We start from the raw sequence: 24,105 nt of genomic DNA, 5'->3' as shown, positions 1-24,105 counted from the left end.
AAACAGAGGAACCTTAAGAAAATTCAGGTTTAAGGAAACGATGGAAAGTTTTCATAGTTTGTGATAATTCCAAACTAAAGCCTAAAGAAAACACGTACAGTGCGCATACCTTTTAAAAAAGGTATAGTTTATAGTTATTTGAAATAGATTTTGACATTTTTATGTATGATTTTTTTTTATTTATATATTTGTATTTGCATTTTGATATAAAATAGCAATTAAATGCACCAAATGGGTTTAGTTTTCACAGATATTCTTGTGTGCAATTTCAGCAATTAAAATGTTTATTTTTTAAAAGAAAACAAATGACTTGTTCATTTTAAGGGACCCGTCTTATTTTTTCTTGTATATTTAGTAACACTCTTTAATTAAGAAAAAGTACTTCTTATCCGTTTCCCCGATTATTCGACGAAATAATTGGCAGTAAACTTGATCACGGAAATAATTGACAGCTGTAGCCCCAATATTGATTTTATACTCACACAGGTGAGTATGTGGAAAAATTCCACTTCATAAAATTTATTTTATTTTATAAGTATTTTTTTTATATGGACAGTCTATTTTCACTAACCTTCTGTACCATACTGAACAGTGCTACAGTATTGCTGTGATGTATGCGGATTCTTGGAAATGCAACAAGCTGGAGGTTTTAGTTTGATTTATTTCACTAGAAAGATGGTAGAAGGACTATTTCTAGCTGCTACAATAACAGCTATGATATAACAGATGTTAGCAGGAAGTAACTTGTCTCATGAAGTGTAAATATAAACAGTGTGGGTCATTAATAAATGAAAACATGGTAATTGTTGGCAATTTGCTGTGGAATGAGAGGAATAAAACACTCCAGGATGTGCTGTGTGTACAGTGGGAAAATCATCAGCTGTACGGGTGTTAGCAGAAACTTCGACACACCACTGTATGGTCAATAACAAATACACAATACATACACATTTATTTCCTACACACCATTTGTTGTAGGAACTGTAGCTCTTGTGTGCATGTGTGTGTGTGTGTTTGTGAATATGTGTTAGTGTGATGTGGTCTCTGGTCAGCATCCAGATGTTTTAGATGTTTTGTTTGTCATATTTTCTGTTTTTAGACAGCCAATGTAGCCCTTGTCTTGTTTTTATTTCTCCCCCCACCCCTCTTTCACTCATTTTTACTCACTCACACACAAAAACACTACTACTCAAGTTGCTGACTGTAACTGTAGGCCGGTGCCATCTAGTGGTCGAATGCATGTGTGGATGGATGGATAGATGGATGGAAGGGTGTTCGCATACACATACAGCCCACCTGAATCATTTACTGCTTTTAAATGGATTATAATCGAATGTGCTTATATGAACTTGTCACTCATTTTTCTCAAGATCTCACGGGGACATGCTCGAGCTCTGCTACGTTTATGCAGCAGCACTCTGTTGATGAACACACGGTTCAGTATTTGTGTGTGGGTGTGTGCTGTTGGGCCCAGTGTGGCAGTTCGCTGCACCAGCAGGGGGTCTGGAGGAGCACCAGGAGGCCAAGCTGTGTGCAGCTGGCAATGTGATGTGCATGCAGGCCCCCTGAGAGAAGCCCCACGTCCCCAGGCAGCCACCCATTGTCTCTGCCTTCACCATTGCTGTGCCCAGCTCTGCAGCGGGCATGTGAACAGATGATTCCATGACGCAGCTCATCCGGCCTCAGGGGGCAATGAAACCTCTACTACATGTGACAAACCTTTCTTTGGGCCTCAGCTTCAGGCTGTCCCAGTGTATGAATGGGACCTGTAGGGTGAGCGCTTTAATGGGATTCATATGTACTTTTTAATTAGAGATGATAAGATTCGGTGATTCGCATCGGTGCTTCTGTATAAAAGCTAACGATGCGATGCATCGATTTAAAGAAGTGCGAATCGGATACAAACTGGCATTTGTATCGCTATGCATCATTATTAACATATTTGCATCACTAAAAACGATTTATTTCTATATAATTATCAGTAGATGCGCTGTACTTTTATTTAGTAAGTGACCGAAATTTGTGACCGATATTTGATATGCAGGTTGATTTCTTCTTGTTAAACTTTTTCTCAAGCACATTCTCTCAGCACCGCTGCTGCTGCGTGAATATGACGCATCACAACACTACGGAGACCAAAGCGTATCCTGAGAGTCACATAGAATACAGATTAACATGGCAGAGGCAGAGCTGCATCTTCCTGGAGACAGAACAGGAAAAGATCCTCTGGTTTTATTTCAGGGTTTTTTTTGCACTACAACAGACTGTTTGTGAAAGGGGGTCATGCGTTCGAAGTCAGAAGGCACTTAAATACATGTATGATGTGCTTTATGATAATCTGAACTGCATCATATTGAATTGCAGAGCATCAGATTTTTTCCGTTGCATCGTATTGCATTGTGTTGAATAGAATCGAAATCGGATCGTACTGCAGGGTAATGGGGGGGCAAATCGTATCGCATCGCATCGGGAGCTGCTTCATATGTATCTTAAATGTATCGTGTCATTGGCTATGCATCGAGGTGCACCTCAGTTATAGAGCTGCTCGTCCATCATTTTAATAGACATTACTGAGGCTTTTTTTTAGTTATAGGTTTATCAGATAGAGGATGCTTCAGAAGCCTAAATTCATAGTATTTAGCTGATCCATTTACCACACACACATGCACAGCCGTGTTGTTGCAGTATGTTAATGTCATTAATACAGGCTAAGTGGATTGCCTTGTATCTGCCTTGGACATAAGTTGTCTGAGACCCTTTTGTCTGCGAGACTGAGACGAGCAGAGACACGCAGCGTTAACACTGAATATGTGTGTCTAGATTCCAGCGTATTCAGTTTTTAAGCCACTTTTTTTTTTTTTTTTCTTTCCCACTCAATAAGTCTCTATGGGACCATTGAAGCACACTAATTGAAGCAGGGGCCTTTTGTGTCTGCCTGTCTTAACTGTTAGCATGACCTTCATCTTGATAAGGAGCTCATGAGGAGTACATGACTTTGTGGACAATTTAAGGGAAAAGGAAGCAAATCCCCACCATTCAGCATCATCACATTGACCTCCCCGGCTTAGCGGAGCCTTGAAATCGCACTTGACAACTTCTCAGCTGTAGCCGCGTTCCAGTAGAGCTAAGTAGAGGCTCTGTGCCCGTCTCTGTCACTGTCCTGGGGACGTCGAGTTATGTAAAATCGTGTGATCTCATGATTCACTTCGTCTTGAATCAGTCGGATTTTCACGATTCGTATGCGATTATGAAATAATTCCATTAACGTCTATTGATTATTGCTTCTATTAAAAGGAATCATTTTCATTCTTGATGAAAAAAAACAATTATTAGCTGTTATGTATTTTATTTTTATTTTTAATACAGCTGCCACTTTTTGCAAGAGTTACAGAATCAGGTTCGAAAGATCTTTGAGCATTGCAAATTATTTTCAATAGAGAAAGAACGATTTTCTCCTAATGATAAAAATGCGATTTTTAATACTCGTGAAAAAGCCAGCGCTGTTCTACGGGGTTTTTCTTTTATTTATTTATTTATTTTTGGAAAAATCTATCCGGAAGCATAGCATCTGTCCGGTTCTTTGTTAAAGCAAAACTGGTGCTTTAGAAAGTTCTGGTTTTCTCCGTCTGACTGATCAGCTTCCTGATTCATCACGTTTTTGCATATTCGTGTATAGCTATAAATACTGGAGGTGCTTTGGTCGCCTGATTTGCTTTACAAAGCGTGTGAAATGTAAATAAGTCTTCGTACCTGCCAAAGACAGATGTCCGGCATCCTGAACCAAGAGTGTCATGCTCTTTTGATGTAATAGCGAGTCGCACATTTGCTCGTGGCAAACAGACTTAGCAAACTTGCCTTGTTTGCGAAGCACGTTTCAGCAGCTGTAGCTGGAAACGAATCATTTAAAAGTATTCCAGCAGAAATCTCAGCCTCGCTTTAGAGAGACATCGCTGTAAATGTTGTGTATATAAAACATTCTAACTCTCTATTTGTGCGCAGATGACTCAGAGAAAGGAAGAAAGAAAGCAAAAGAGAGAGAGGAATAGAACGAGTGGGCCTGTGTTTACTGTTAGTGTTGCCATCTTGCTAAAGCAGGTCCAAAAATTGTTCTTCAGCATGCAGGCGCTGAACTGAACGCACCTAGCGCAGGAACAGCTCCGCTCGAATGCTGCCCACGTCTGCGGGCGCGTGCCTGAGCCTGGGCTACGCTGGAGCGGCTGTGGACACTCATGCCCAGGCGAGCTGCTGCCGCTTGGAGTGCCCAGCGTGTGCTGGAACGCGGCAGGCACCACTCCCACAGCACCCATCACATGCTCATCTTTAAGCCATCTGCAAAGCAGAGCGCTCCCAGCCAAAGCATTAAATTAAATCCTTGTTTGGACTGATTAACAAATGGCCTTGTTTTTTGTGTTCGTGCTTTTTCTCCCTTTTGTGTACCCACCCCCTCACCCACCCTCCCATATCCCCTCTCTGTTCTCCTCCTGCCTGCCTGATACTCCATCGTGCAAAAAACATTATCGAGCAAGTTTCAGAGTTTTGCGCAAGTTTGCAGAGCGGGTGGCGATGTTGCGGGTGGGTGGGGTGTGTGTGTGTGTGTGGGGGGGGGGGGGGGTAGTTTGCTCAAGAACGCGTCTGTCTGAAAGCGGCCCGTCCAACTCCCTGTCCCACAGGCGTCCGGCTGTCACAGACCACAGACAAATGAACAATTAATCTAGGCTTGTAATTGAATGGCGCCCAGTATGATATTTTAATTGTGCAGTTGGAGCTGTCTAGATCGCAGAACTTAATGGGAGAACGGTGGCAGAAAATGAGAATATTTTCCGCCGCATATTTACAGACCCAAATCATCAGTGGTATCGAGAAGTTTCTCAACTCGAAACCTTAACAGGCGCGTTCAGTAACGGGGAATTCGAGCCGGCAAGTCGTGCAGGTGTCGGAGAACCTCGTGCATGTGTGCCTCTCTGCTGCATGCCAGATTAACTCTGCTGCTAATTCGGATTTCAAGGACACCCGGCTGAGTCAGTGTGAGGAACTGGGTAAAAGTCGCTTTTGCTCTTTATGTACCCCGTCTGCTGCCCCTTTATCCACTTTGGCAATTCACTGACTTCCTAACTAAACCAGCGAACACAATCAGTGCCTCACTTAGCTGATGCCTCCTGTAATTCGCCATGTTTCCTGTTTGCAGCTATAGACGTTTCAGTATGGATAACGATATAAAGTCGTGCCATAAAGGTATGAATCCTTTTGCTTAGACGCTGGACAATTTTTCACACGCTATGCTAAAATGCCTCAAAAGAATAGTTATTAATGATAGATATCACCTCTATATTAATGGTTAGTGGAGAGGATGTACACGATCACTCGCTGTTTTTGTAAAAAGTTATTCTTTTCCTCTATTTATCAAAAGAAATTGAATTCTTAAAATTATTTACATTTCAATTGACAGGATCTTAGATCTTGGGATTTTTAACTAGTGCCATTTGACTTTTCTGTCTGTCTGTATGAATCAGAAAACACACACACACACACACACACACAGTCTATATTACAAGCTCTTTTGTGTGAAAAAGTGGTGTTAGCTACCTACTATTGAGATAACAGACATGTATTTTATACAACTATTACTTATAATACTATTCCTAATAATAATACAAATACTACTAATTATAATAATACAAATGCTACTAATACTTCTATTACAAATTGTACACTACTACTAATATTTCTACTAAAAATACTATCACTATTTTATTTGCAACTACTTTCTAATATTTCTGCAAATTTGGCCCGTCAAGCAGTCCATCTTACTGTATCAAAACTGTATCAATTAATTTCAATTCATTTATATATTTATTTATTTTTTTTCAAAAGTCATCTTATTTTTATGATTTAAGACGAGGTTTGCATGCCAAGCTGCTACACAGAGCCACTTTGTTCTTCTATCAGCTCATACCCTTCCACTTCTATCTCTTCCTCCCTCTCTATCTTTTTCCCATTTCCCCCTCATTCCTTCTCTCTTTCTGTTTTTTTTTTTTGTGGAAAGGCGACTGCCTCTGTTCAGCTGCTCCCTCCTACCCATCGACTCCACCGCCTGACGGAGGCATAGCGGCGAAGACCTCCGTCTTCTCAAATTAACATGAGCAGGTGTTTTTCTCTGATGTGTTAATTAAGAGAAGCTGGTGTCATTATGCTTTAAGTGGATGTTACAAATAGAACATGTTGTTTATTTCCTCCTCTGATGGAGAAAAAAAGTGATCAGAGCTGTCACAGAGGCCTGTGTGTCACTTGCTGGAGATAGCGCCTAATTACCAGGAGTTTAGAATCAGAAAGCACACGTCTGGGGATTCTCTGGGCTTCTGCGCTCACGTGCCTACCAGATTGTCTGTCTTAATAGATAAGATTCGAGGCCATAAAACTCTGCCGGTGCAGTTTTTCGAGGTTAGAGACTGTGGAATTAAGGGAGTTTAGATAGTTGAACATTTCTTTCTGGGAAAGATCGAGTGAAAATATGAAACACAACACCATGTGTAGCCATAGTTTTTATATTATTTAGTGACTACATCTTAGTGGTAAAAGATCATTAAGTTTTTTCCATAAATTGATTATTATCAAACATTAGTAACACTTGTGTTTATACAGCATATATGTGTATATACCGTATTTTTCGGACTATAAGCCACTACTTTTTTCCCACGTTTCAAACCCCGCGGCTTAAACAACGAAGCGGCTAATTTATGGATTTTTCCTGGGTTTTCCCGGTTTCACAAACTTCAAGCCAAAAAACCTCACCTGTGTTCTGAGCTGCACGGCATCAGAAGAAAAAATTTCCACGGAAGGAGGAAGACAGTGAACAATGACTTTCTTGGTAGGCTACTGTTTAGATACAAGCCGTTGTAACGTGTTGAGTCAGGGTGAAGGGAGAGCTCACTAACTCCAGTTGCAACAGAAATCATATAAGCACAGACAGGTTTCCAAAACTCTTGCTTTTTTATTTTTCTTGGCAACAGCGTTACGGGTTAGTCAAAGAAACTTAGAAATGAGCATCAGAAAATAATAAGGACATGTTCCTCGGTCTTGCACACATGCAGTAATAGCGGAAAAATGCGGCGGCAGGCTATTTCCAAAATGCTGCTCTGCTCTTGTGACCCCTTACATTTCAGCAAACATTCTAGTGTCTTGTATTTTAGTATCTTCTCAAGGGACAATACTATAGAATTGAAACCTGGATATATTTGAGAGTAGTCAGTGTGCAGCTTGTGTAGCAGTACATATTTACTTAATTAAAATACATTATTGTCAAAAAGCTGGCAACAAAGGTGAGTACACCCTAAGTGATGACAGCTGTATGCCACATGTCCTATTCATCATCTTCATGTTTTTGTCTGCTTGACAGGACCATTTGTGTATCTTGTATTAAAGCAGTTAAAATTTGGTTCTTTGAGCACAATTCTCTCACAGTGGACAAGGTCATACAGAGGTTTTCCAAGATGGGTTTCACTCGGAACAGACCTCGCAAGGGTCAATCAAAGAAGTTGAGTCCTCGTGCTGTGCGTCATCATACGCTGTACACTGCAACCAGACCATACGCTGTACACTGCAACAAGTCAGTCTGGATGGCCGTCGTCTCAGAAGGAAGTCTTTTCTGAAGCTGGTTTACTAGAAAACCTGCAAACTGTTTGCTGAAGACAACCTGTCCAAGAGCATGAATTACTGGAACCATGTCCCTTGGTCTGATGAAACTAAGATCAATTTGATTGGCTCAGATGGTGTCCAGAAAGTGTGCCCTTGTGAGGAATACCGAGAACATTGTGTCTCACCTACAGTCAAGCATGGTGGTGGTAACATCATAGTCTGTGGCTGCACGTGTGCTGCTGGTACTGGAAAGCTGTGGTTCATTTAGAACATGGATTACAACATGTACTGTGACATCCTAAAGCAGAAACATGATTCCCTTCCCTCAGAAACTGGAACGAACTTCAGTTTTCCAACCTTATAACAACCCCAAACACACCGCCAAGAAGACAAGTGCCTTGCTGAGGAAGCTGAAGTTGAAGGTGATGAAGTGGCAAAGTATATCTCCAGTTGAAGTCATCAGATAGATCTTGGCCTTTTACATGTGCCACTTTATCTTGGACATATGCACTCTGCATGGGAAAGAAAACCCTGAAGCCCTGCCCACTTTACACGCACAATAGTGCATAAGCAACCTAGGCTAAACCTGTGCAGACTCCAGCTTGCCCTGCAACTTCAAAGATCACACACTCACTACTCCCTTTTTTTTCCAAGTTTGTATTAATTAGCTTGTTATACATTTAAGTTACATTGTCATTGTTAGCTTGCCAAGTCGTGGACCTAATAAAGTTAGGATTAATCCATTCCTGTGATGACGTGCATCAGATGAGCAGCGAGGGTATTAAATAGTGAAGTAAACGCACAGGAGAATAAAATGTTTAATAAAACCTCCTCGTTTACAGTTTAAATCTGCAGAATATCATATCAACACGTGTGCTGTACTGTTCGACACAACGGCACTTAAACAATAGCTTGTTTGATCTGTTCATAATTTTTTTTTTTTCACCATAATTTGGTCACCTGTCAATTCCCATTCCAGCACATCTGGTGGAGGGTTAAAAACTTTCAAGTGCTTCTTAAGAGATATGTGTAGCTACCCACCACTTTTTTCCTCAAACTGCTGCTTATGCTATGTCAAGCTTTTTTGGAAAAATGAAAGCGCTACTTGCCCTCTTTAGCATACATGATCTCACAGATGCCCATGATTGCTAGTCATAAAGAGTATAGCATCCCTTCCTCCTTTCCTCGGACCACAAGATGCGATCTCCAGATGATAGAACGACCTATTTTATGTTGCACTGCAACAAAGTGTAAAAACAGCTCGGTTATGTGACCCTGCCTCATCACTAGATGTCTGAATGGCTGTTTTTATTTCATCTGGAGAAAGACATTGTTGCTCTTTGTCCTAAAATGTGTGAAGAAGTCAAGTCAAGAAGCTTTTATTGTTATTTCCAGTACACAGTGGAAAGAAGCGACTTTTCTCCACTACCTGTGTGCTACATAAACAACATAGAGCTAAAGGACTAAATCACAGAGCTGAGGAACACATTAAATCACACAATGACAATTAATATACTGGCTAAGAATGTAGTTAATGAACCGATGTCCAACCTTCACATACTAGCAGGAAGGAAAAACAAATCCCTTCAGTAAGCTTAGTGGTTGGGATGTTCCTGTGATCAAAAAGTCATGAGTTCAAATATCAGCTCCACCAAGATGCCACTGTTGGGCCCTTGAGCAACTGCTCAGTTGTATTATTGATCTAATTGTAAGTCGCTCTGAATAAAGGCAAATGTCTGGCAAACGCTTAAAATGTTCAGTTACACACTGACAAGGTCTTTCAGTAAGTTTTTTTTTGCCGGGGGGCGGGGGGGGAGTTTGTTTTGACCCAAACCTCAAGCATGATGTCCTGCTGTAAGTTCTCACGCTGATTTGACATTTAAAACTGATTAGACAATTCTTCGTTTGATGCGGTGGAAATACTGTATAAGTGGTGCTTCGAAGAAATTAGCCTCAGCACATCATTTTAAGTAACAAATGCCACACAACAGCTCTATTTAATGTGCAATAAAGTGTTAGTGCTTGGGAAAATCTGTGTGTGTGCGAACTGATGCTGATGTTGACACTCTTGTAATCCTGCTGTTGGTTATTAGATAGTGCAGGCTGTTGCACCAGAAGTTTTACATGGTAATACAATGAGAGCAGCTGCTCAGCAGATGTTGTGTTTTCGCTTTAGCCTAGAGGGGTTAAAGGTTTCCGAATCACCCCGTGTGGCAACTAGATGATCCTACAGGCCTTTTTTTTTTTTTGCCACCCTGCATACTCTAGTGTCACACCAGTGTGTGGACTCGGTCCATTCTAACATCTGCCAGAATTCAGCCAGACGACTCTAGAGCTGACATCCGGCCCCGGGGTGGAAAACATGTTAACAATATAATCCCAGTGTTTGGACGGTGAATTGAAAGCAGCTTTTTGTCAGGTTTTTCCTGATTTTTATTTTATTTTCTGTACACATATGTTTTCTGGTTTATGCACTCGGCATCCATTTGGACATAAAAAAAATTACTTACAGCAGCGTTAATTTGTACAGATTGTTCTTTTTAATGTACTTTTTGTCATCTTTGTGTTTAATAATCACCATTGTTCTTGTTTGAATTTTTTTTTATAGGTGAATATATCAAGAACTGGAGACCACGCTACTTTCTACTGAAAACTGATGGATCCTTTATTGGGTACAAAGAGAAGCCACAGGATGCAGACCTCCCCTATCCTCTCAATAACTTCTCTGTTGCTAGTAAGTGAATATTATGATGTATAGAATATTATTATGATCATCGAAGGCTGTTTTGTGTGTTTGAGCTCTCTGCCTTTTAGGACTCACGCCACTTAGTAGTAGTATTCTCTTACACTATGATATCATTTCATACACAGGGCTTGCATATACGCGTAATTATTTTTATTTATTTATTTATTTATTTATTTATTTATTTATTTATTTATTTATTTATTTATTTATTTTAACGTGATTTTTTTTGTTTGTTTTTTTACGTGACACTTGTACAAGCACTAGACGATTCATAGTGATTAAGAGTGACTCACTGTGATTTATTACAATTTAATGTGAGGTGACTGGTGTGTGTGTGAGTGTGTCAGATCGATAAAACCAAGAAGATGAAAAAAACCCATTAAATGTATTAATTTCAGACGTCAGTTTTATGGTGTTTTCTGTGAGCATCTGCCGAAGTTAACTCATCGGTAACCTCTCGAAAATGCGCGCTCCACGGCATGCTGGATAATGGGCCCAGAGTGCTGGCTCCAGGAAACATCGAGCGAGCGAGCCTCTGTCCCTCATCCTCCCATCCGTCAGGAGGCGCGGCCAGGTTTTAATCTAAAGCCTGGAAGAGAGAGGAGTGGCCATACATGCAGCCCAGGCGGCTTGGCAGGGGAGCGGATTGCCACATCTGTTGCAGAAAGCTGGGAGGCCAGGTGGTTGTGGGAGGCTCATAGTCTAATGCGCTGTCTCTCCCCACCCTGCCCATCCGCCTCCGGACCACTCGGACACACACACACACACACACACACACACACACACACACACACCCAAACCAGATCTACATCTGCCCACCAGGCAGTGCAATCAATATTCCCCAATTAGTCTTTTCTAACAATGATTGCAACATATGACGAATTTTGTGTTTGAATGCCAAAAATTTGACCAGTTTTTAACTTTTACACTTACTAGTACTGCATATATTGTTACAGTTTTAACAATAGGAACTGTAATAGTGTCATGTTGTGTTGCAGTGTTTTAGAAATTTTTTTTTCTTTTTTTTCAGCTTTAGAGTTTATCATTGTTCATGTCTGAGATCGATTTTCAAATGTTTTATTTTCAAATGTTTTATTGCGCAAATGCAATATTAACATAGTAGTTTGTTCCCTTTAAAATATTCTATGCTAGTCAGTCCTAATTTGCACCGAAGCAATTACCGTGTTAGTCTCCTGATGTTTTCTGTGCTTGGCAACCTCTCAACCCTATTTTGGACCCGAGAAAACGAAAGCGCGGCACGAGCGGTGGAATTTGCAGCTTCTGGGTTGTTTAATTGGCGTGCTCGCTCTGCTTAGCGGCTCTTGCTTCGAGCAAAGCTCGTCATCTGTGATCCTACGTGGCAAAGCAAACAATGCTGTCGGCTCAGCTTCTGCTCCTCCCGAGGTGTCACATTCCGGCTGCTGTGACCTTGTTTTTCAGCTCGCAGCGGGCGCCTCTAATTTTCATCTACTGCCCAGGTAGAGCGCACGCCCCGTGACATCTGCGCTGTCGCTATTAACCTTCGGGACCGAATGTAGGCCGCGGTGCTGTTTGCTGGCGGCTGGAATTGGCCAGCTGAGAAAGCTTGTGATGAGCTGATGGCTGAGACTGCTACAGTTTCACCTGTGGTCCCGTTCTTTTTATTTATTTATTTTATTTTTTCCCTTGCTGTCCGCTGTGACAATGAGCCAGGCTCGGAGATCACCTTCACTCCCCACGAGCAGAGACACATTCAAAAGTAGTGGAGTCCCATCTCATATAGAAAAACATCTGGTGTCGCAGACCTGCATGCTGTTTATAGGAAAGCTGTATATGTTCATTTTGTCTCTTGCGCCTCTTTCTCGCTCTCTCTCTCTTTCATTTGTCTCTCTGTGGTGTTGCATTGCTTTCTTCTGCTCTCCCTCAGCCCATTTGTTTCAACCTGGCACTGCCCTGTTTATCAAATACTAACTGTTCCCCGCAGCTGGCCAACCTGACCTCCCTACATACCCAAAAGATGCTTTTGATTGTAGGTCAGGTTTTCCTTAATTAGATTTAACACTAGCAGTACATTCTGTAAAGCCTTTATCTCCTCTTTCTCATTTATTTTTTCCCCTCCCCTCCTTGGTTCCTTTCCTTACAGAATGCCAGCTGATGAAAACCGAACGGCCAAAGCCGAACACGTTCATTATCAGATGTCTACAGTGGACCACAGTTATTGAAAGGACTTTCCACGTGGACACTCCAGAGGAAAGGTAAGTCCAGGTTCCAATCAGTGGTGGACAGTAACGAAGTAAATGTAATTCGTTACTGTACTTAAGAAGATTTTTCCAGTAACTGTACTTAAGTATTTCTATTTGGGGAGCCTTTTATTTCAACTTTAAAGCATTTCAAAGTCAAAAATCGTACTTTTTACTTAACTACATATTTATTATGTGAATAAAACTGTGAGATAAAACTTTGTGATCAAAAAGAAACTGGTCAAACACACAGCAAGCCACCAATTAGGGTCGAGTGCACGCTCTGTTTTGATTGGCGCTTGGTGGAATCCACTTATCACCAACGTACAGTTCAGCATCACTTCAACAGCAAGCAGAACACTTTGAGAGGAATAAATGAAGGAAGTAAATCCTGCCTCGAACTCGCCACAACACCCGTGTCCTTATTTGTGTGATTTTTTTTTTTTTTTAAGTAGTTGAAAAGAAACTTTTGGGCTCATGATAATTGTAATAGATATTAATCAGTGTTTGAATAATTAATATCATTCTATTAATAGATTTTTGTGCTGAGAGTAACAGAGTCTTTTCATATAAACTGAGTTGATTAAGCAAAAGTCTTGTGGCAAAAATAACCATAATAAATCATAGTACTTTTAAAGTAAAAGTTTAAAGGGAGCACATTAACTTTAACTCTAGTAATATTTTACTTAGTGTCTCTCTAATTTAACTCATGTACATGGTGTGTGTACTTCATCCATTACTGGTTTTGAATAGAGAAAAATATTTCTTTCTCATTTGCTTTGGCACACATAAAGGGAAAAAAATGTAGATTATTCTATCATCGCATAAAAAGTGAGGAGTTAAAAAACAAACAAACAAACAAAAAAAAAAACACTGGCCTGTATCCTCCAGCTGTTTGTTTCTCAGCAGGGAGGACGAGCGATTCGAAATACAAACAAAAAAACCTGCAGAAGAAAGCGCCGTACGTTCGCCGGCTGAGAGAATGAAGGTTGCATGCTGAGTATCGGTCATTCACTGTGGGGGAAAAAAAACTATTCCCCGCTGTAATTGACTCAGTCGTAATAAGATTTCTTGACATTTGAAAAGAAACAAAGTCTTCGGCAGGAGAATGCGACAGCAGCCCAAACGAACGAGGGGAAAATATAATAACGCAGCTGAAATCACACTAGGTTATCACAAACATCACTTGGAGACGGAATACGTTTGCAAATCGGGACGTCCATTACACCGTACGCATCGACTTATTTTTTTAGACACACCCCGTTTGCAGAAGTGCATTGGTAAAAAGCCAAGAAATGATGATGGAGAGAAGCTGCAGGCATGTGCCAGGCTGGAGCTTTTTTCTTTTTATGTGTCTACACAAATGGGTGACGGATTAAGGGAAAAAACTGTAAGGCATAAGGTTTTCCCCTCAGAAAGAAGAGACACCTTGTAATAATTTCAGCTTTTGAAATGAAAGTATGATGTAAATGTAAATGTTAAGGGCTGCAACTAACAATAATTTTGATAATCGATTAATTTGGCGATAATTTTCTTTTCTTTTCTTTTTTTTACACAGTTAATCGGAAGCAAAACCTTTTTTATTTGGTGCTACATCCTGAAATATATTAATCTTGTATAATTTGCAATTACACATCGTCTCTAAGAACGTGGATATTTTTTACAAGTTGTTAGCACTTTGTGGGAGGGGCACCTCAGCCGATGAGGGCAGAGGGGCAGTGGCTCTACCCCACTGTGTCCTGACGAGAGCGCTCACATGAAGTCTTTGACATGGCACAAGGTTGAGTCTGAAATTGCTACATCGTAAATTATATGAATTGGCTTTTGAAGTCACCTGATCGCAACTCAGTTGAATAACCATTGGAGGTTTTGGAATGACATTTTAGACGTGACTCTTTACAACTGTCATCATCACCATCATCAACAACATGAACAAACTGAGGGAATCTTTTTTGTGAGAATGGCATTCATTTATTAATTCATCCAGCACTGTTTCTCTTCTTCAGTACTGCTTGGTTCAGAAAACAGAATTCATGATGGCTTCCTCAGATCTCACTAAACAGATACTATGCAAGATTGTCTGTCCTTATAAATGTTTAAACATTGGTGAATTTAGTCTTGTGAGGAAATACTTTGCTCCTCTTTAATGGAAAAAAGATCTTGTCTGTAAGAGTGGCAAAATTTTCTTTCTCTGCTTTTGGCTTTGCATAATTCTTCAGTTCAATTCAATTGAATTCATTTTTATTTGTATTGCTGTATAACCCTAACTTTTAACAATGGATGTTGTCTCAATGCAGCTTTACACAAGTAAAACAGTAATAAAGAATATATAACTTCATTTCTTTATAATTGTAAGTTTGTCTCTAATGAGCACACCAGTGGTGACTGGTTCAAGAAAAAACTCCCTGAAATGGCATGAGAAAGAAACCTTAAGAGGAACCAGACTTAAGAGCTCATCAACCCTCATCTGGGTGGCACCGAATGTCCATTCATTACAGTTCATCTTTGTTGAGGTGTGCAGTGATGGGTGATTAAATGCAACTCGTGGTCATGAGGTCCTGATTTTGCACACTGGACCTCCACAATCATGGCTGAGGCATGGTTTCAACATGGGTTAGAGCCGGATCTGAATCTGTGCTGGATGGAATTAACTGGAGGTGGAAGACATGCTTGATAGAAGACAACACAGAGCATCGGTGTGATTATACCAGATTATTTTTTCTTCGTGGAGTTGGCCTGTTACCAGCGCCTGTCAGAAACTTTTCTATATTTCAAGCTCATATAGTGACACTAAACTTGAAAGAAAAAAAAACACACACACGACACAAGCGTGTCTGCCGAAACAATGACATACAGCAGGCCTCACTGAGACAAATTCATCATTATTAAACACACACATGCTCGGAAATATGAACGCATGACTGATGCTACACAACAGATGTTGTGCTGCAGAACAAACGAAAAACTCACCGGCGCCGAAATACTTGCGAAAGACGTCTTAGCCACTTTAGATTGTTAAATGATATTTCACGGTGTGTGTGTGTGTCTGCCGTCATTTACATATTCAAGTCTTCTGCTCAGGTATCCATGATGTTTAAATGTTCATACACGTATATGTTCCTTCTGAGAAATCCTGAGGCGGTAAAAAGTAAGAAAAATCCCTGGTTTCCCCGACGCAAGGTTTTTCTTGGATACATCTTGTATGTTTTAGGTTCTGTAAGCGTGTGTGTGGGTTTTGTCTAAGGGATGAGTGGACAGAAGCAATCCAGATGGTGGCTGATAAACTCCAAAGACAGGAAGAGGAGCGGATCCAGTGCAGTCCCACCTCACAGATAGACAACATCGGCGAGGAAGAGATGGACATCTCCATCAGTCACCACAAACGCAAGGTACCAATCACACCATCTGCTCACTCTCCATTACCAAACAGCAGATTTGCTTTGGATGGCAGTCAAATATAAAAAAATATATATATTAGTATTTTGGATAATATTTTGGACATCATTTGGACAATAAGGCATATTATTTATGATTTAGTAACACTTAACATAAGACATAAATAAGAGCCAATTAACACCTGAGGGAAGTACTAATAAAATATATATATATATAAAAGAAAAACGCCATGTCCAATATGAACAATTTTATTAACACCTTCAGACCAGACAACCCAGAAAAAAACCCCATGTGAACTTTGGTTCCCATATTGATTCCCATATTTGAACCCAAGCTCCAGTTCGAACCGTGGACTCAGGAGCTGATGGCATGGAGGTGCCACCAAATTTGAGGAACTTGCTTTCATTTATTATGTCAATTTATGAGGACCTCTTTTTTTTTTGCTCATGGATTAAATAAATATTAGGCAGTGCAGGTGTATATTGTTGACAGTTTGTAAATAATTAGTTCCTTTGTTAACGTTACTTATTGTGTTTTAATGCAGTAAGTAATGCAGGCATTATGCAGGTAATGAAATAAAAGCGTAATGGACTTTAGACCATATCAGTAGTGGACAATAGTGGAGTATATTTGCTTCGTTACTGTACTTAAGTAGTATTTTTAAGTAGTGTATTTTTGTACATTCTGAGAGTATTTCATTTGGAGAAATCGTCCCTTCACTTAATTTTAACGTATACAGTTTTTACTTCACTACATCGAATTGAATACTGTTGTCAATTAAAAAATTGTTGAGACCACAACCATAAAGAGAGTGTTTGCCTGTAACAATAGTAAACTCTTGTTTACAGGAAAATCTAAATATAGTGAATTTAATATATATATATAAATTTAGTTCTCTTACATCAGTAGCTTTGTTTGACATTCAAAATCAATTACTTTTGCTCAAGTAGGAGTGTACGGACTATTTCATCCACCTCTGCTTCGCTGTTTTTTTTTTGTTTTTTTTTTTGCAGACAATGAATGACTTTGACTATTTAAAACTACTGGGAAAAGGCACTTTCGGTAAAGTCATTCTTGTAAGGGAGAAGGCCAGCGGGAAATACTACGCAATGAAGATTTTGAAGAAAGAAGTTATTATCGCAAAGGTATGCCGTGTTACGTTGGTTTAAATAAATACTCTTACTGCTCAACATCCTTTCAACACACATTTTACTGTTTTACTTTATACTATTAAGTGGTTGAATAGTCATGACACACGTATCCAGTCTACTGTTACCACAAAGTTGGAGTCACACAATTGTAAAGAATGTGTTAGCATCAAATTTTCCCTTTACTTGAACCAGGAGACCAAAGCAAACACCATGAAGATATGCTTTACATGGGTTGGAGTCGAGGATCTTGAGCGGCCTGCTATAGAGCTCTGACTTCAACCCTATTTAACACCTTTGGGATGCATTGAAACTTTGACTAAACGTAACGCTGAATTATAAAAGCAAAAGGGACTAAATGTGAAAAGTCTTGCATGATAAAATGCAATATTTTCACACCCTTATATTAAGAGAAAAGCACTACAGGACATGGGTATGTGAGCAGCTTTAAATCTCGGCTAAATGGATGCACCGCTTTTAAAGACCGAAATCAGTTGATGAATCAACCTTCGTGATTGCACTAAAATGCTGCATCCGCATTTTTTTTTTTTTTAAAACCACTGCAGTAGCATTGAGACTTTTTTCAAAATTTCCTGTTTCAACGTTGCGTCTATCATTCAGAAAATAAATAAATAAATCGAAAATGTTTCTTTTTTTCCACCGCTGTAGGACGAAGTGGCTCACACTCTCACTGAGAGCAGAGTGCTGAAAAACACCAGACACCCTTTCTTAACTGTGAGTACACACACTTCCTAATGACTTGCGTTTACCGCAGCCACACATGCAGAAGTTGTCTACAACTGTAAAGCTTCACAGTGCTCGTCTCCTATATGATAGCGATCTCCCTAGGGTCTAATTATAATGCAGAGAATAAACTGTTATAAATTAGCGGCACAAATGTAGCTGTACATCTGTTGAGAAGTCGCCAGTAAGAGATCATTTCACTGACACTCCAGCTGCTGTTGTAGACCGCATTTGATACACAGCAGGTTTAGAAAAGGGAAGGAAAAAGAAAAAAAAAAAAACAATTTACCTGGCACAAACTCAAGTGGCTGCACCTCCTAACCTTCAACTGATTTCAAAGTTAGCATCAAGGCCATAGCGAAAACGGCGAGCCTTTGCTCTCGAGTGCTATCCCTTTTAATTTGCTCTCGGGAGAAGTTTGTCTTTCAGCATATGTTTTGAAAAGATGCTTCTCAACATACGTTTGTGTTTGCAAAGACATATGGTAAGTTGTTGGCTTTTTTTTTTGTTTTGTTTTTTCCTAATGGTGTGTATCTGCCTGCTGTTTTAGTCTTTGAAGTACTCATTCCAGACAAAAGACCGCCTCTGCTTCGTGATGGAGTACGTCAATGGAGGCGAGGTACGTATGTAACCGTGCTCGTGTGATTGGAATGCGTGCTCGTTCGTACTGTATAGCGACGAGACTCCTCCGAAGAAAGATTCACGGCTCTACGGAGTGTGAACTGTATTTATCTATCAAACCGTGTTTTATCACTGCGTTCCGTAAACGTCCCCATATATTACGCGCCATTGTACACAAACAATCACTGAATCGGTTTCTGTCCAACGCGAAATCCCGCGACGTACAAATATCATCGTTATATCAACTTCAAACTCTTTAAAAATGACTGCCGAATAATTCCAGGCGATATCCCTTTTTTTTTTTTTTTTTCCTGCAAAGCCTGCAGCTATTCGATTCCTCTTCCAGAAAAGTTTCCAGAGCCGTGACTTTATTCTTCAGGGCCTCGGGTTTTGATAAATGAAATTCCACCACCAATGGCGCTGTTTAATCAGAGAGGCAGCAATCTCGCTTTCATTTTCACGCAGCCTGTAGTGTCACCTGCTCCCCCTGCCCGGTCCAGCCAAAGTCGCTCACCTCCACGCTCACACACCCACACACACACGCACTCACTCACTCACTCACTCAGCCCTCTCTGCAGGCATTGCTGCTCTTTTCAGCCATGTTGCATTCACAGCTGCCAGTACACTGATGAAAGCACACCTGTCCTCGTATACTTTGCTATGCACTCACTCCGCTTGCTCCCTCCTCGACTGATCTTCGATCCCGTTAGCGCTCCCCGGACAACCATATTCAACTCCCTCCCATAGCAATTAAACGGCAGCGCCTCCCTCCTGGGCTCCTGGGTAATTTGAAGAAGACGAGCTCAAGCGGAGACGAGGGCCAGGCAGTTTGAAAGAAACCCTTGACATCTGACTGGGAGAGACAGACGAGGGGGGAATAGTCCCTTAAAAAAAATGAGGGAGATGATTGCGGGGGAAGGGGTGCTCCTGCCACTTTGATGGGACGTTAGCCCGCGAGCACACTAGCGATGCCTTTAACAAGATTGGTGTATTGATTAAAATGCTGATTTAACAGGCCTCGCCGGCCCCTCTCTGGAAAGCCAGGGATGATGCGCCAGCTGCTGTCTGGGTTCGCCAGGCGTCCTCCGAGGGCCCTGCCATCTATCATCTCAATATGGCGATGGGAGGCAGTTTGTGTTGTGTTAATTTCCTTCAATAAATCAGTAATTATTGCAATCCTGTCCCTGCTGTTTATCTTGCAGCTGTTTTTCCATTTGTCGAGAGAACGGGTGTTCTCAGAGGACCGCACGCGCTTCTATGGCGCCGAGATTGTCTCTGCCCTCGACTACCTGCACTCCACCAAGATAGTGTACCGGGATCTCAAGGTAAACAAAAATGAATAAATAAATGAAAAAAAAAAAGAAGAAGAAGGAGGGAAGCAATCACACATTTTGGAACGCCTGTTGAGTTCCTGTGCACTGCTTTTATTTTGGCGTGTGGCACGGGACATGGAAAATGTAATTAAAAGCTGTAGAGTTTGAAGTTTGTTTCCTTTTTTTTTATTTTGGAGAGGGTTGATATCAAACTCTGGCGCCTGTGGAAAATGACACAGTGATTTGCTTGCAGCCTTGGGCTCAGCCACTGTTAGTGATGCCAAGAAACCTAAAAAAAAAAAGAAAGAACAAAATAACTGGAAGAATCTTTTCTCTGCCATGGCGTATGAAATTTCGATGGAGTAAATGGTTTATTAATGCAAAACATCAATATGCTCTATGATCTGTGTTTGAGATTAACAATGGAATATCCCGTTTCGGGGGTGAAAAAAGAAAAATGGGCATTCATTCCTTTTTTTTTTTGTTCCTTTCCTTAGTTGGAGAATCTCATGCTTGATAAGGATGGCCACATTAAAATCACAGACTTTGGTCTGTGTAAAGAAGGAATCACCGATGCTGCAACGATGAAGACGTTCTGTGGAACGCCAGAGTACCTGGCACCTGAGGTAACAGTCTCACAGAGCTAATTACCGCGATATCGCTTCATGCAGTAATGTAATGGAGAGTTAATGAATCTGTAAGAATGGGCTTTCTTCACTCCGGCACCACTTAATGTTGGCATGGAGAGAGAGTCCTCTTCACTGATATTCTCCGAGTCTCTGCATTGCATAAGCATGTTCAACTGTAATCATTCCCCCACAATAAAAGTTGCATATATTTGCATTTACTACTAATAATTCGTTTATAACTACAGCAATCATTTATTTTTTTGCACGATTTACCCAGAGAACCTATTCAAGTGTTTTTGCCAGCTGTTCGAAAGAATTCAAATCCCAGTGTTCCATTATGCTTGTCAAGCAAGTCACACACAGATTTGACCCTGTGCCTCCTACAGTTATCATCCTGAGTGTAGGAGTGTCAGTGTTGTTCTGTTTGGACACGAAGTCATCTGACATCTCAGATTCTTGGACGATAAACTGACCTACTGCTCATCAAAGCTACCTAAGGTGTCCAACCTAATGAAACGATAAGGTGCTTGTGATGGTGATGGTGGTGGGTGGATGCACCTAAATGTGTAACAGAGCTGTATGTATGGCTTTGGGAAACTGCTCAGTCTATGAGCCTCTGTAAGCCCAGATATATAGCTGACTCTGAAAAAACCATCCCTAGAATAGATCCAGATAATGGATAGAGTTTATGTATTTAAAAGTCACTCATGGACTCGTCACTGAATTCAAAGTAATGTACATATTGTCAAGATGTGCTGCTCAGGCTGTTTGCATTTACTGAAAAAATCCGGAGGTGTGCATTTGGACGACAATGATGCTACGCTTGCACAACAAACCGTCTCTTTCCTGAAAGCGCAGTGAGTCAGTGTACGTATGTGGTCCACGCCTGTCCGTTCACACCTCAAGAGTCCACGCGCACACACGCCCAACAGCCATATGGACTCGTGTTGTAGTAACAATCAGGCATTCTTAATGTTCCCAAATGCTGAATTATGGTCAGTCATTAGTCTTTATTTACACCTGACTATGGTTAATGGAAGGCTTTTCTTTCGCTACATGCACACGGTACGAGTGTTTCTTTTCCAAACCAAACCAAACCGGCTTCGGTACTCGTTCTGCAGAAGTAAATCTGATCGGTTGCTACGGAGCAGCACCCTGAGCCCGCAGGTCGTCTCTTCATCCAGGCGTGTCACAGGTTCGCCCAGAGTGCAGCGGCTAAATCCAAACCAATGATGAGGAGAGGGAGAGTGGGCTTGGGGTGGAAGCGGGAGGGAGTGTGGAACAGGGTGAAGTATAGATTCTACTTGTGGGGAGAAAAAAAACCAACGAAAAAAAAGGGAAAAAAGTACAGAAGACAATTTGGCGCAGCATTTTGTTTTGCTCAGCCTGGCCACTGTGCCAGGAGATGATTTGAGTGTTGGTTATTTTTCACAAGAGTATGTGATTGCACAAAAAAGTAGATGCTAAACAGAGGCAGATGGTGGCAGATGGGGGAGGTTGGAAGAAGGTGGCTGGGAAACCTGGAAATCTATACTGCCGTACTGGTGTAAAAATAACAGAGCACAGCCTGAGCCAGCGCGCCAAGTTCCAGAGATGCAAAGTAGAGGGGGATTAAAGAGAGAAGGAGAACGAGAGAAAGATTGGAGGATGGGTGAAAGGATACATTTTTTTTTTCTCGCGTGAAAACCGAGTCTATTTTTTTTTACCAAGTAAAACACTCTGACCATCACCAAGTCATATTTTAATGTAAATGAAATAAAGTCCTGTGAGCATAATATGTAATTATATGATATTAATGATGGCTTCCTCGGGATATACTTCAGAACTAGATCCGGTGCTAAGCTACTGTATGATAATTATATTAATTATTTCCATACTACACCAGCATGAAGCACATGTATGATTGAGTGGTTTGGCAATTAAAATAAGGACCAGTTGTGTGTATATGAATGTCTGATGAGAGCTTGAAGCATAAGTCTATTAAGATGCATATACAGGTATATCCTCTTGTCGTTTTCAAGCCCCCCCCCCCACCCTTTCGGCGTGTGTGTGTGTGTATATATAAACGTGTGTGTGTGTGTGTGTGTATGAGAGAGATCATCCACATTCCCCAGCCAAGATGGGCTAAGCTGATGGAGGCTGCTTGTTCCACTGCCCTGCTGGTGGAGCGGCAGGCTCTCTGTGCCACTCGCTCCTCTGCCAGCCTTGCCCATCGGCGAGTGGTGGGAGCAGCAGCAGTGCCACATGGCAGTGGGAGCAGGGGCCTGTTCTGGAACAGGGGGACCCCAACCGGGCCCGTGTGTGTTAATCGCATCCCTGCCTGCAGCCGAGCTGCTCACACCCGCTCGCAGGACAAACAGCCTGCTTTCTCTCTTTCTTTCTCTCCTCACACACACACACACACACACACACACACACACACACACACACACACACACACACACACACACACGGAATAGCCTTCACATTCTTTACACGGTTCACAAAGTCACTAAAGTGCAGTCAGAGTGGCTGTAGTTTTAATTACAGCGTGAAAATCACAACCCACTCTTAGCAAAGTTCGATTTATTAACAAAGTTACAGTTATTATTACCAAGTTTTTTAGAATTGACCTGGTCTAAAAAATTAGGATTTATAAAATACCAGTGGTGGATGGTACTCCAGTAAAATTAAAAGTGCTCCCTTTAATCTTTTACTTAAGTAAAAGTACAAAAGTATTTGCCATCTAATGTATAGTACCTAAGTATCCAAAGTACTATGATTTATTATGCCAATTATGTTCCTATTTAGATTTTTTGTCATAAGACTCTTTATTAATCACCTCAGTTTATATGAAAAGACTCTGTTACTCTCAGTCAACAATCTATTAATAGAATGATGTTAATGATTCAAACACTGATTAATCTATTTAATTATCATGATCCCAAAACCTTTTTAAAAAAAAATCACACAAATAAGGTCTCGGGTGTTGTGGCGAGTTCCAGTCAGGAGTTTCCTCCATTATTTATTCCTCTCAAAATGTTCTGCTTGCTGTTGAACTGATGCTGAACTGTATGTTGGTGATAAGTGGATACCACCATGCACCAATCAAAACGAGTTCTTCGCTGTGTGTTTGACCAGTTAGAGATACGAGAAAAAGCTACTTAAGTACAGTAACCAATTACATTTACTTCCCTACTGCCCACAACTGATATAATACTGCTTGTTATAAATGTTTGGTTTGTCCTGTTTAGTGATCGGGATTGCATGTTCTTGGTGGACTATCAATTCTAAACAAGACTTTTTTTTATTTATTTTTAAATAATTTGAAAAGGCAATTTTATAAAGGTTTAAAATACATTAAAATGAATTTCACTAGCAAACGCAGGGTAAAAACACAGGATTATGTCTGTTTTTTTTTTTCTTTTCATCTGAAGTTTTCATTTAAAGGAACTCTTGACATTAATAATGAGCACTAGCTTTGTACAATCTGTGCTATTATGAAAAAAAATTTATTTATTAATTTGACATGTTTGACAAACACTAAGCTAACAGCATTTCGGAACGCTTCGAATGTTGAAAACAGATGGAGGCCACTGGTGTAAGTGTTGTATTTATTTTGATTAATGCAGTCTAGATATTTCGTTGAATGTAACATACAGAAATCTGTATTTGCGG

General features: G+C 40.7%; 2 protein-coding genes across 3 annotated transcripts in view; one reads left to right on the top strand and one right to left on the bottom strand.

Annotated features, from left to right (window-relative positions):
- Positions 1–24,105, top strand: part of akt3a (v-akt murine thymoma viral oncogene homolog 3a) — a 108,309-nt gene that overhangs the window by 68,278 nt on the left and 15,926 nt on the right. For both annotated transcript variants that reach the window (XM_083540029.1, XM_083540030.1), the window contains exons 3-10: positions 10,241–10,366; positions 12,501–12,612; positions 15,842–15,986; positions 17,007–17,138; positions 17,811–17,876; positions 18,436–18,504; positions 19,709–19,831; positions 20,317–20,445. In XM_083540029.1, the coding sequence (XP_083396155.1) occupies positions 10,241–10,366; positions 12,501–12,612; positions 15,842–15,986; positions 17,007–17,138; positions 17,811–17,876; positions 18,436–18,504; positions 19,709–19,831; positions 20,317–20,445 (902 nt within the window). The remainder of the gene's footprint in view (positions 1–10,240; positions 10,367–12,500; positions 12,613–15,841; positions 15,987–17,006; positions 17,139–17,810; positions 17,877–18,435; positions 18,505–19,708; positions 19,832–20,316; positions 20,446–24,105) is intronic.
- Positions 19,920–24,105, bottom strand: part of sdccag8 (SHH signaling and ciliogenesis regulator sdccag8) — a 69,996-nt gene continuing 65,810 nt past the window's right edge. The window contains exon 18 of the mRNA XM_083539975.1: positions 19,920–20,108. Within this exon, the coding sequence (XP_083396101.1) occupies positions 20,091–20,108 (18 nt within the window). The 3' untranslated portion in view covers positions 19,920–20,090. The remainder of the gene's footprint in view (positions 20,109–24,105) is intronic.

Source organism: Silurus aristotelis, assembly GCF_946808225.1.
Source record: "Silurus aristotelis genome assembly, chromosome: 4".
Taxonomy (NCBI): Eukaryota; Metazoa; Chordata; class Actinopteri; order Siluriformes; family Siluridae; genus Silurus; species Silurus aristotelis.
This window is presented reverse-complemented; position numbering and strand designations above follow the sequence as displayed.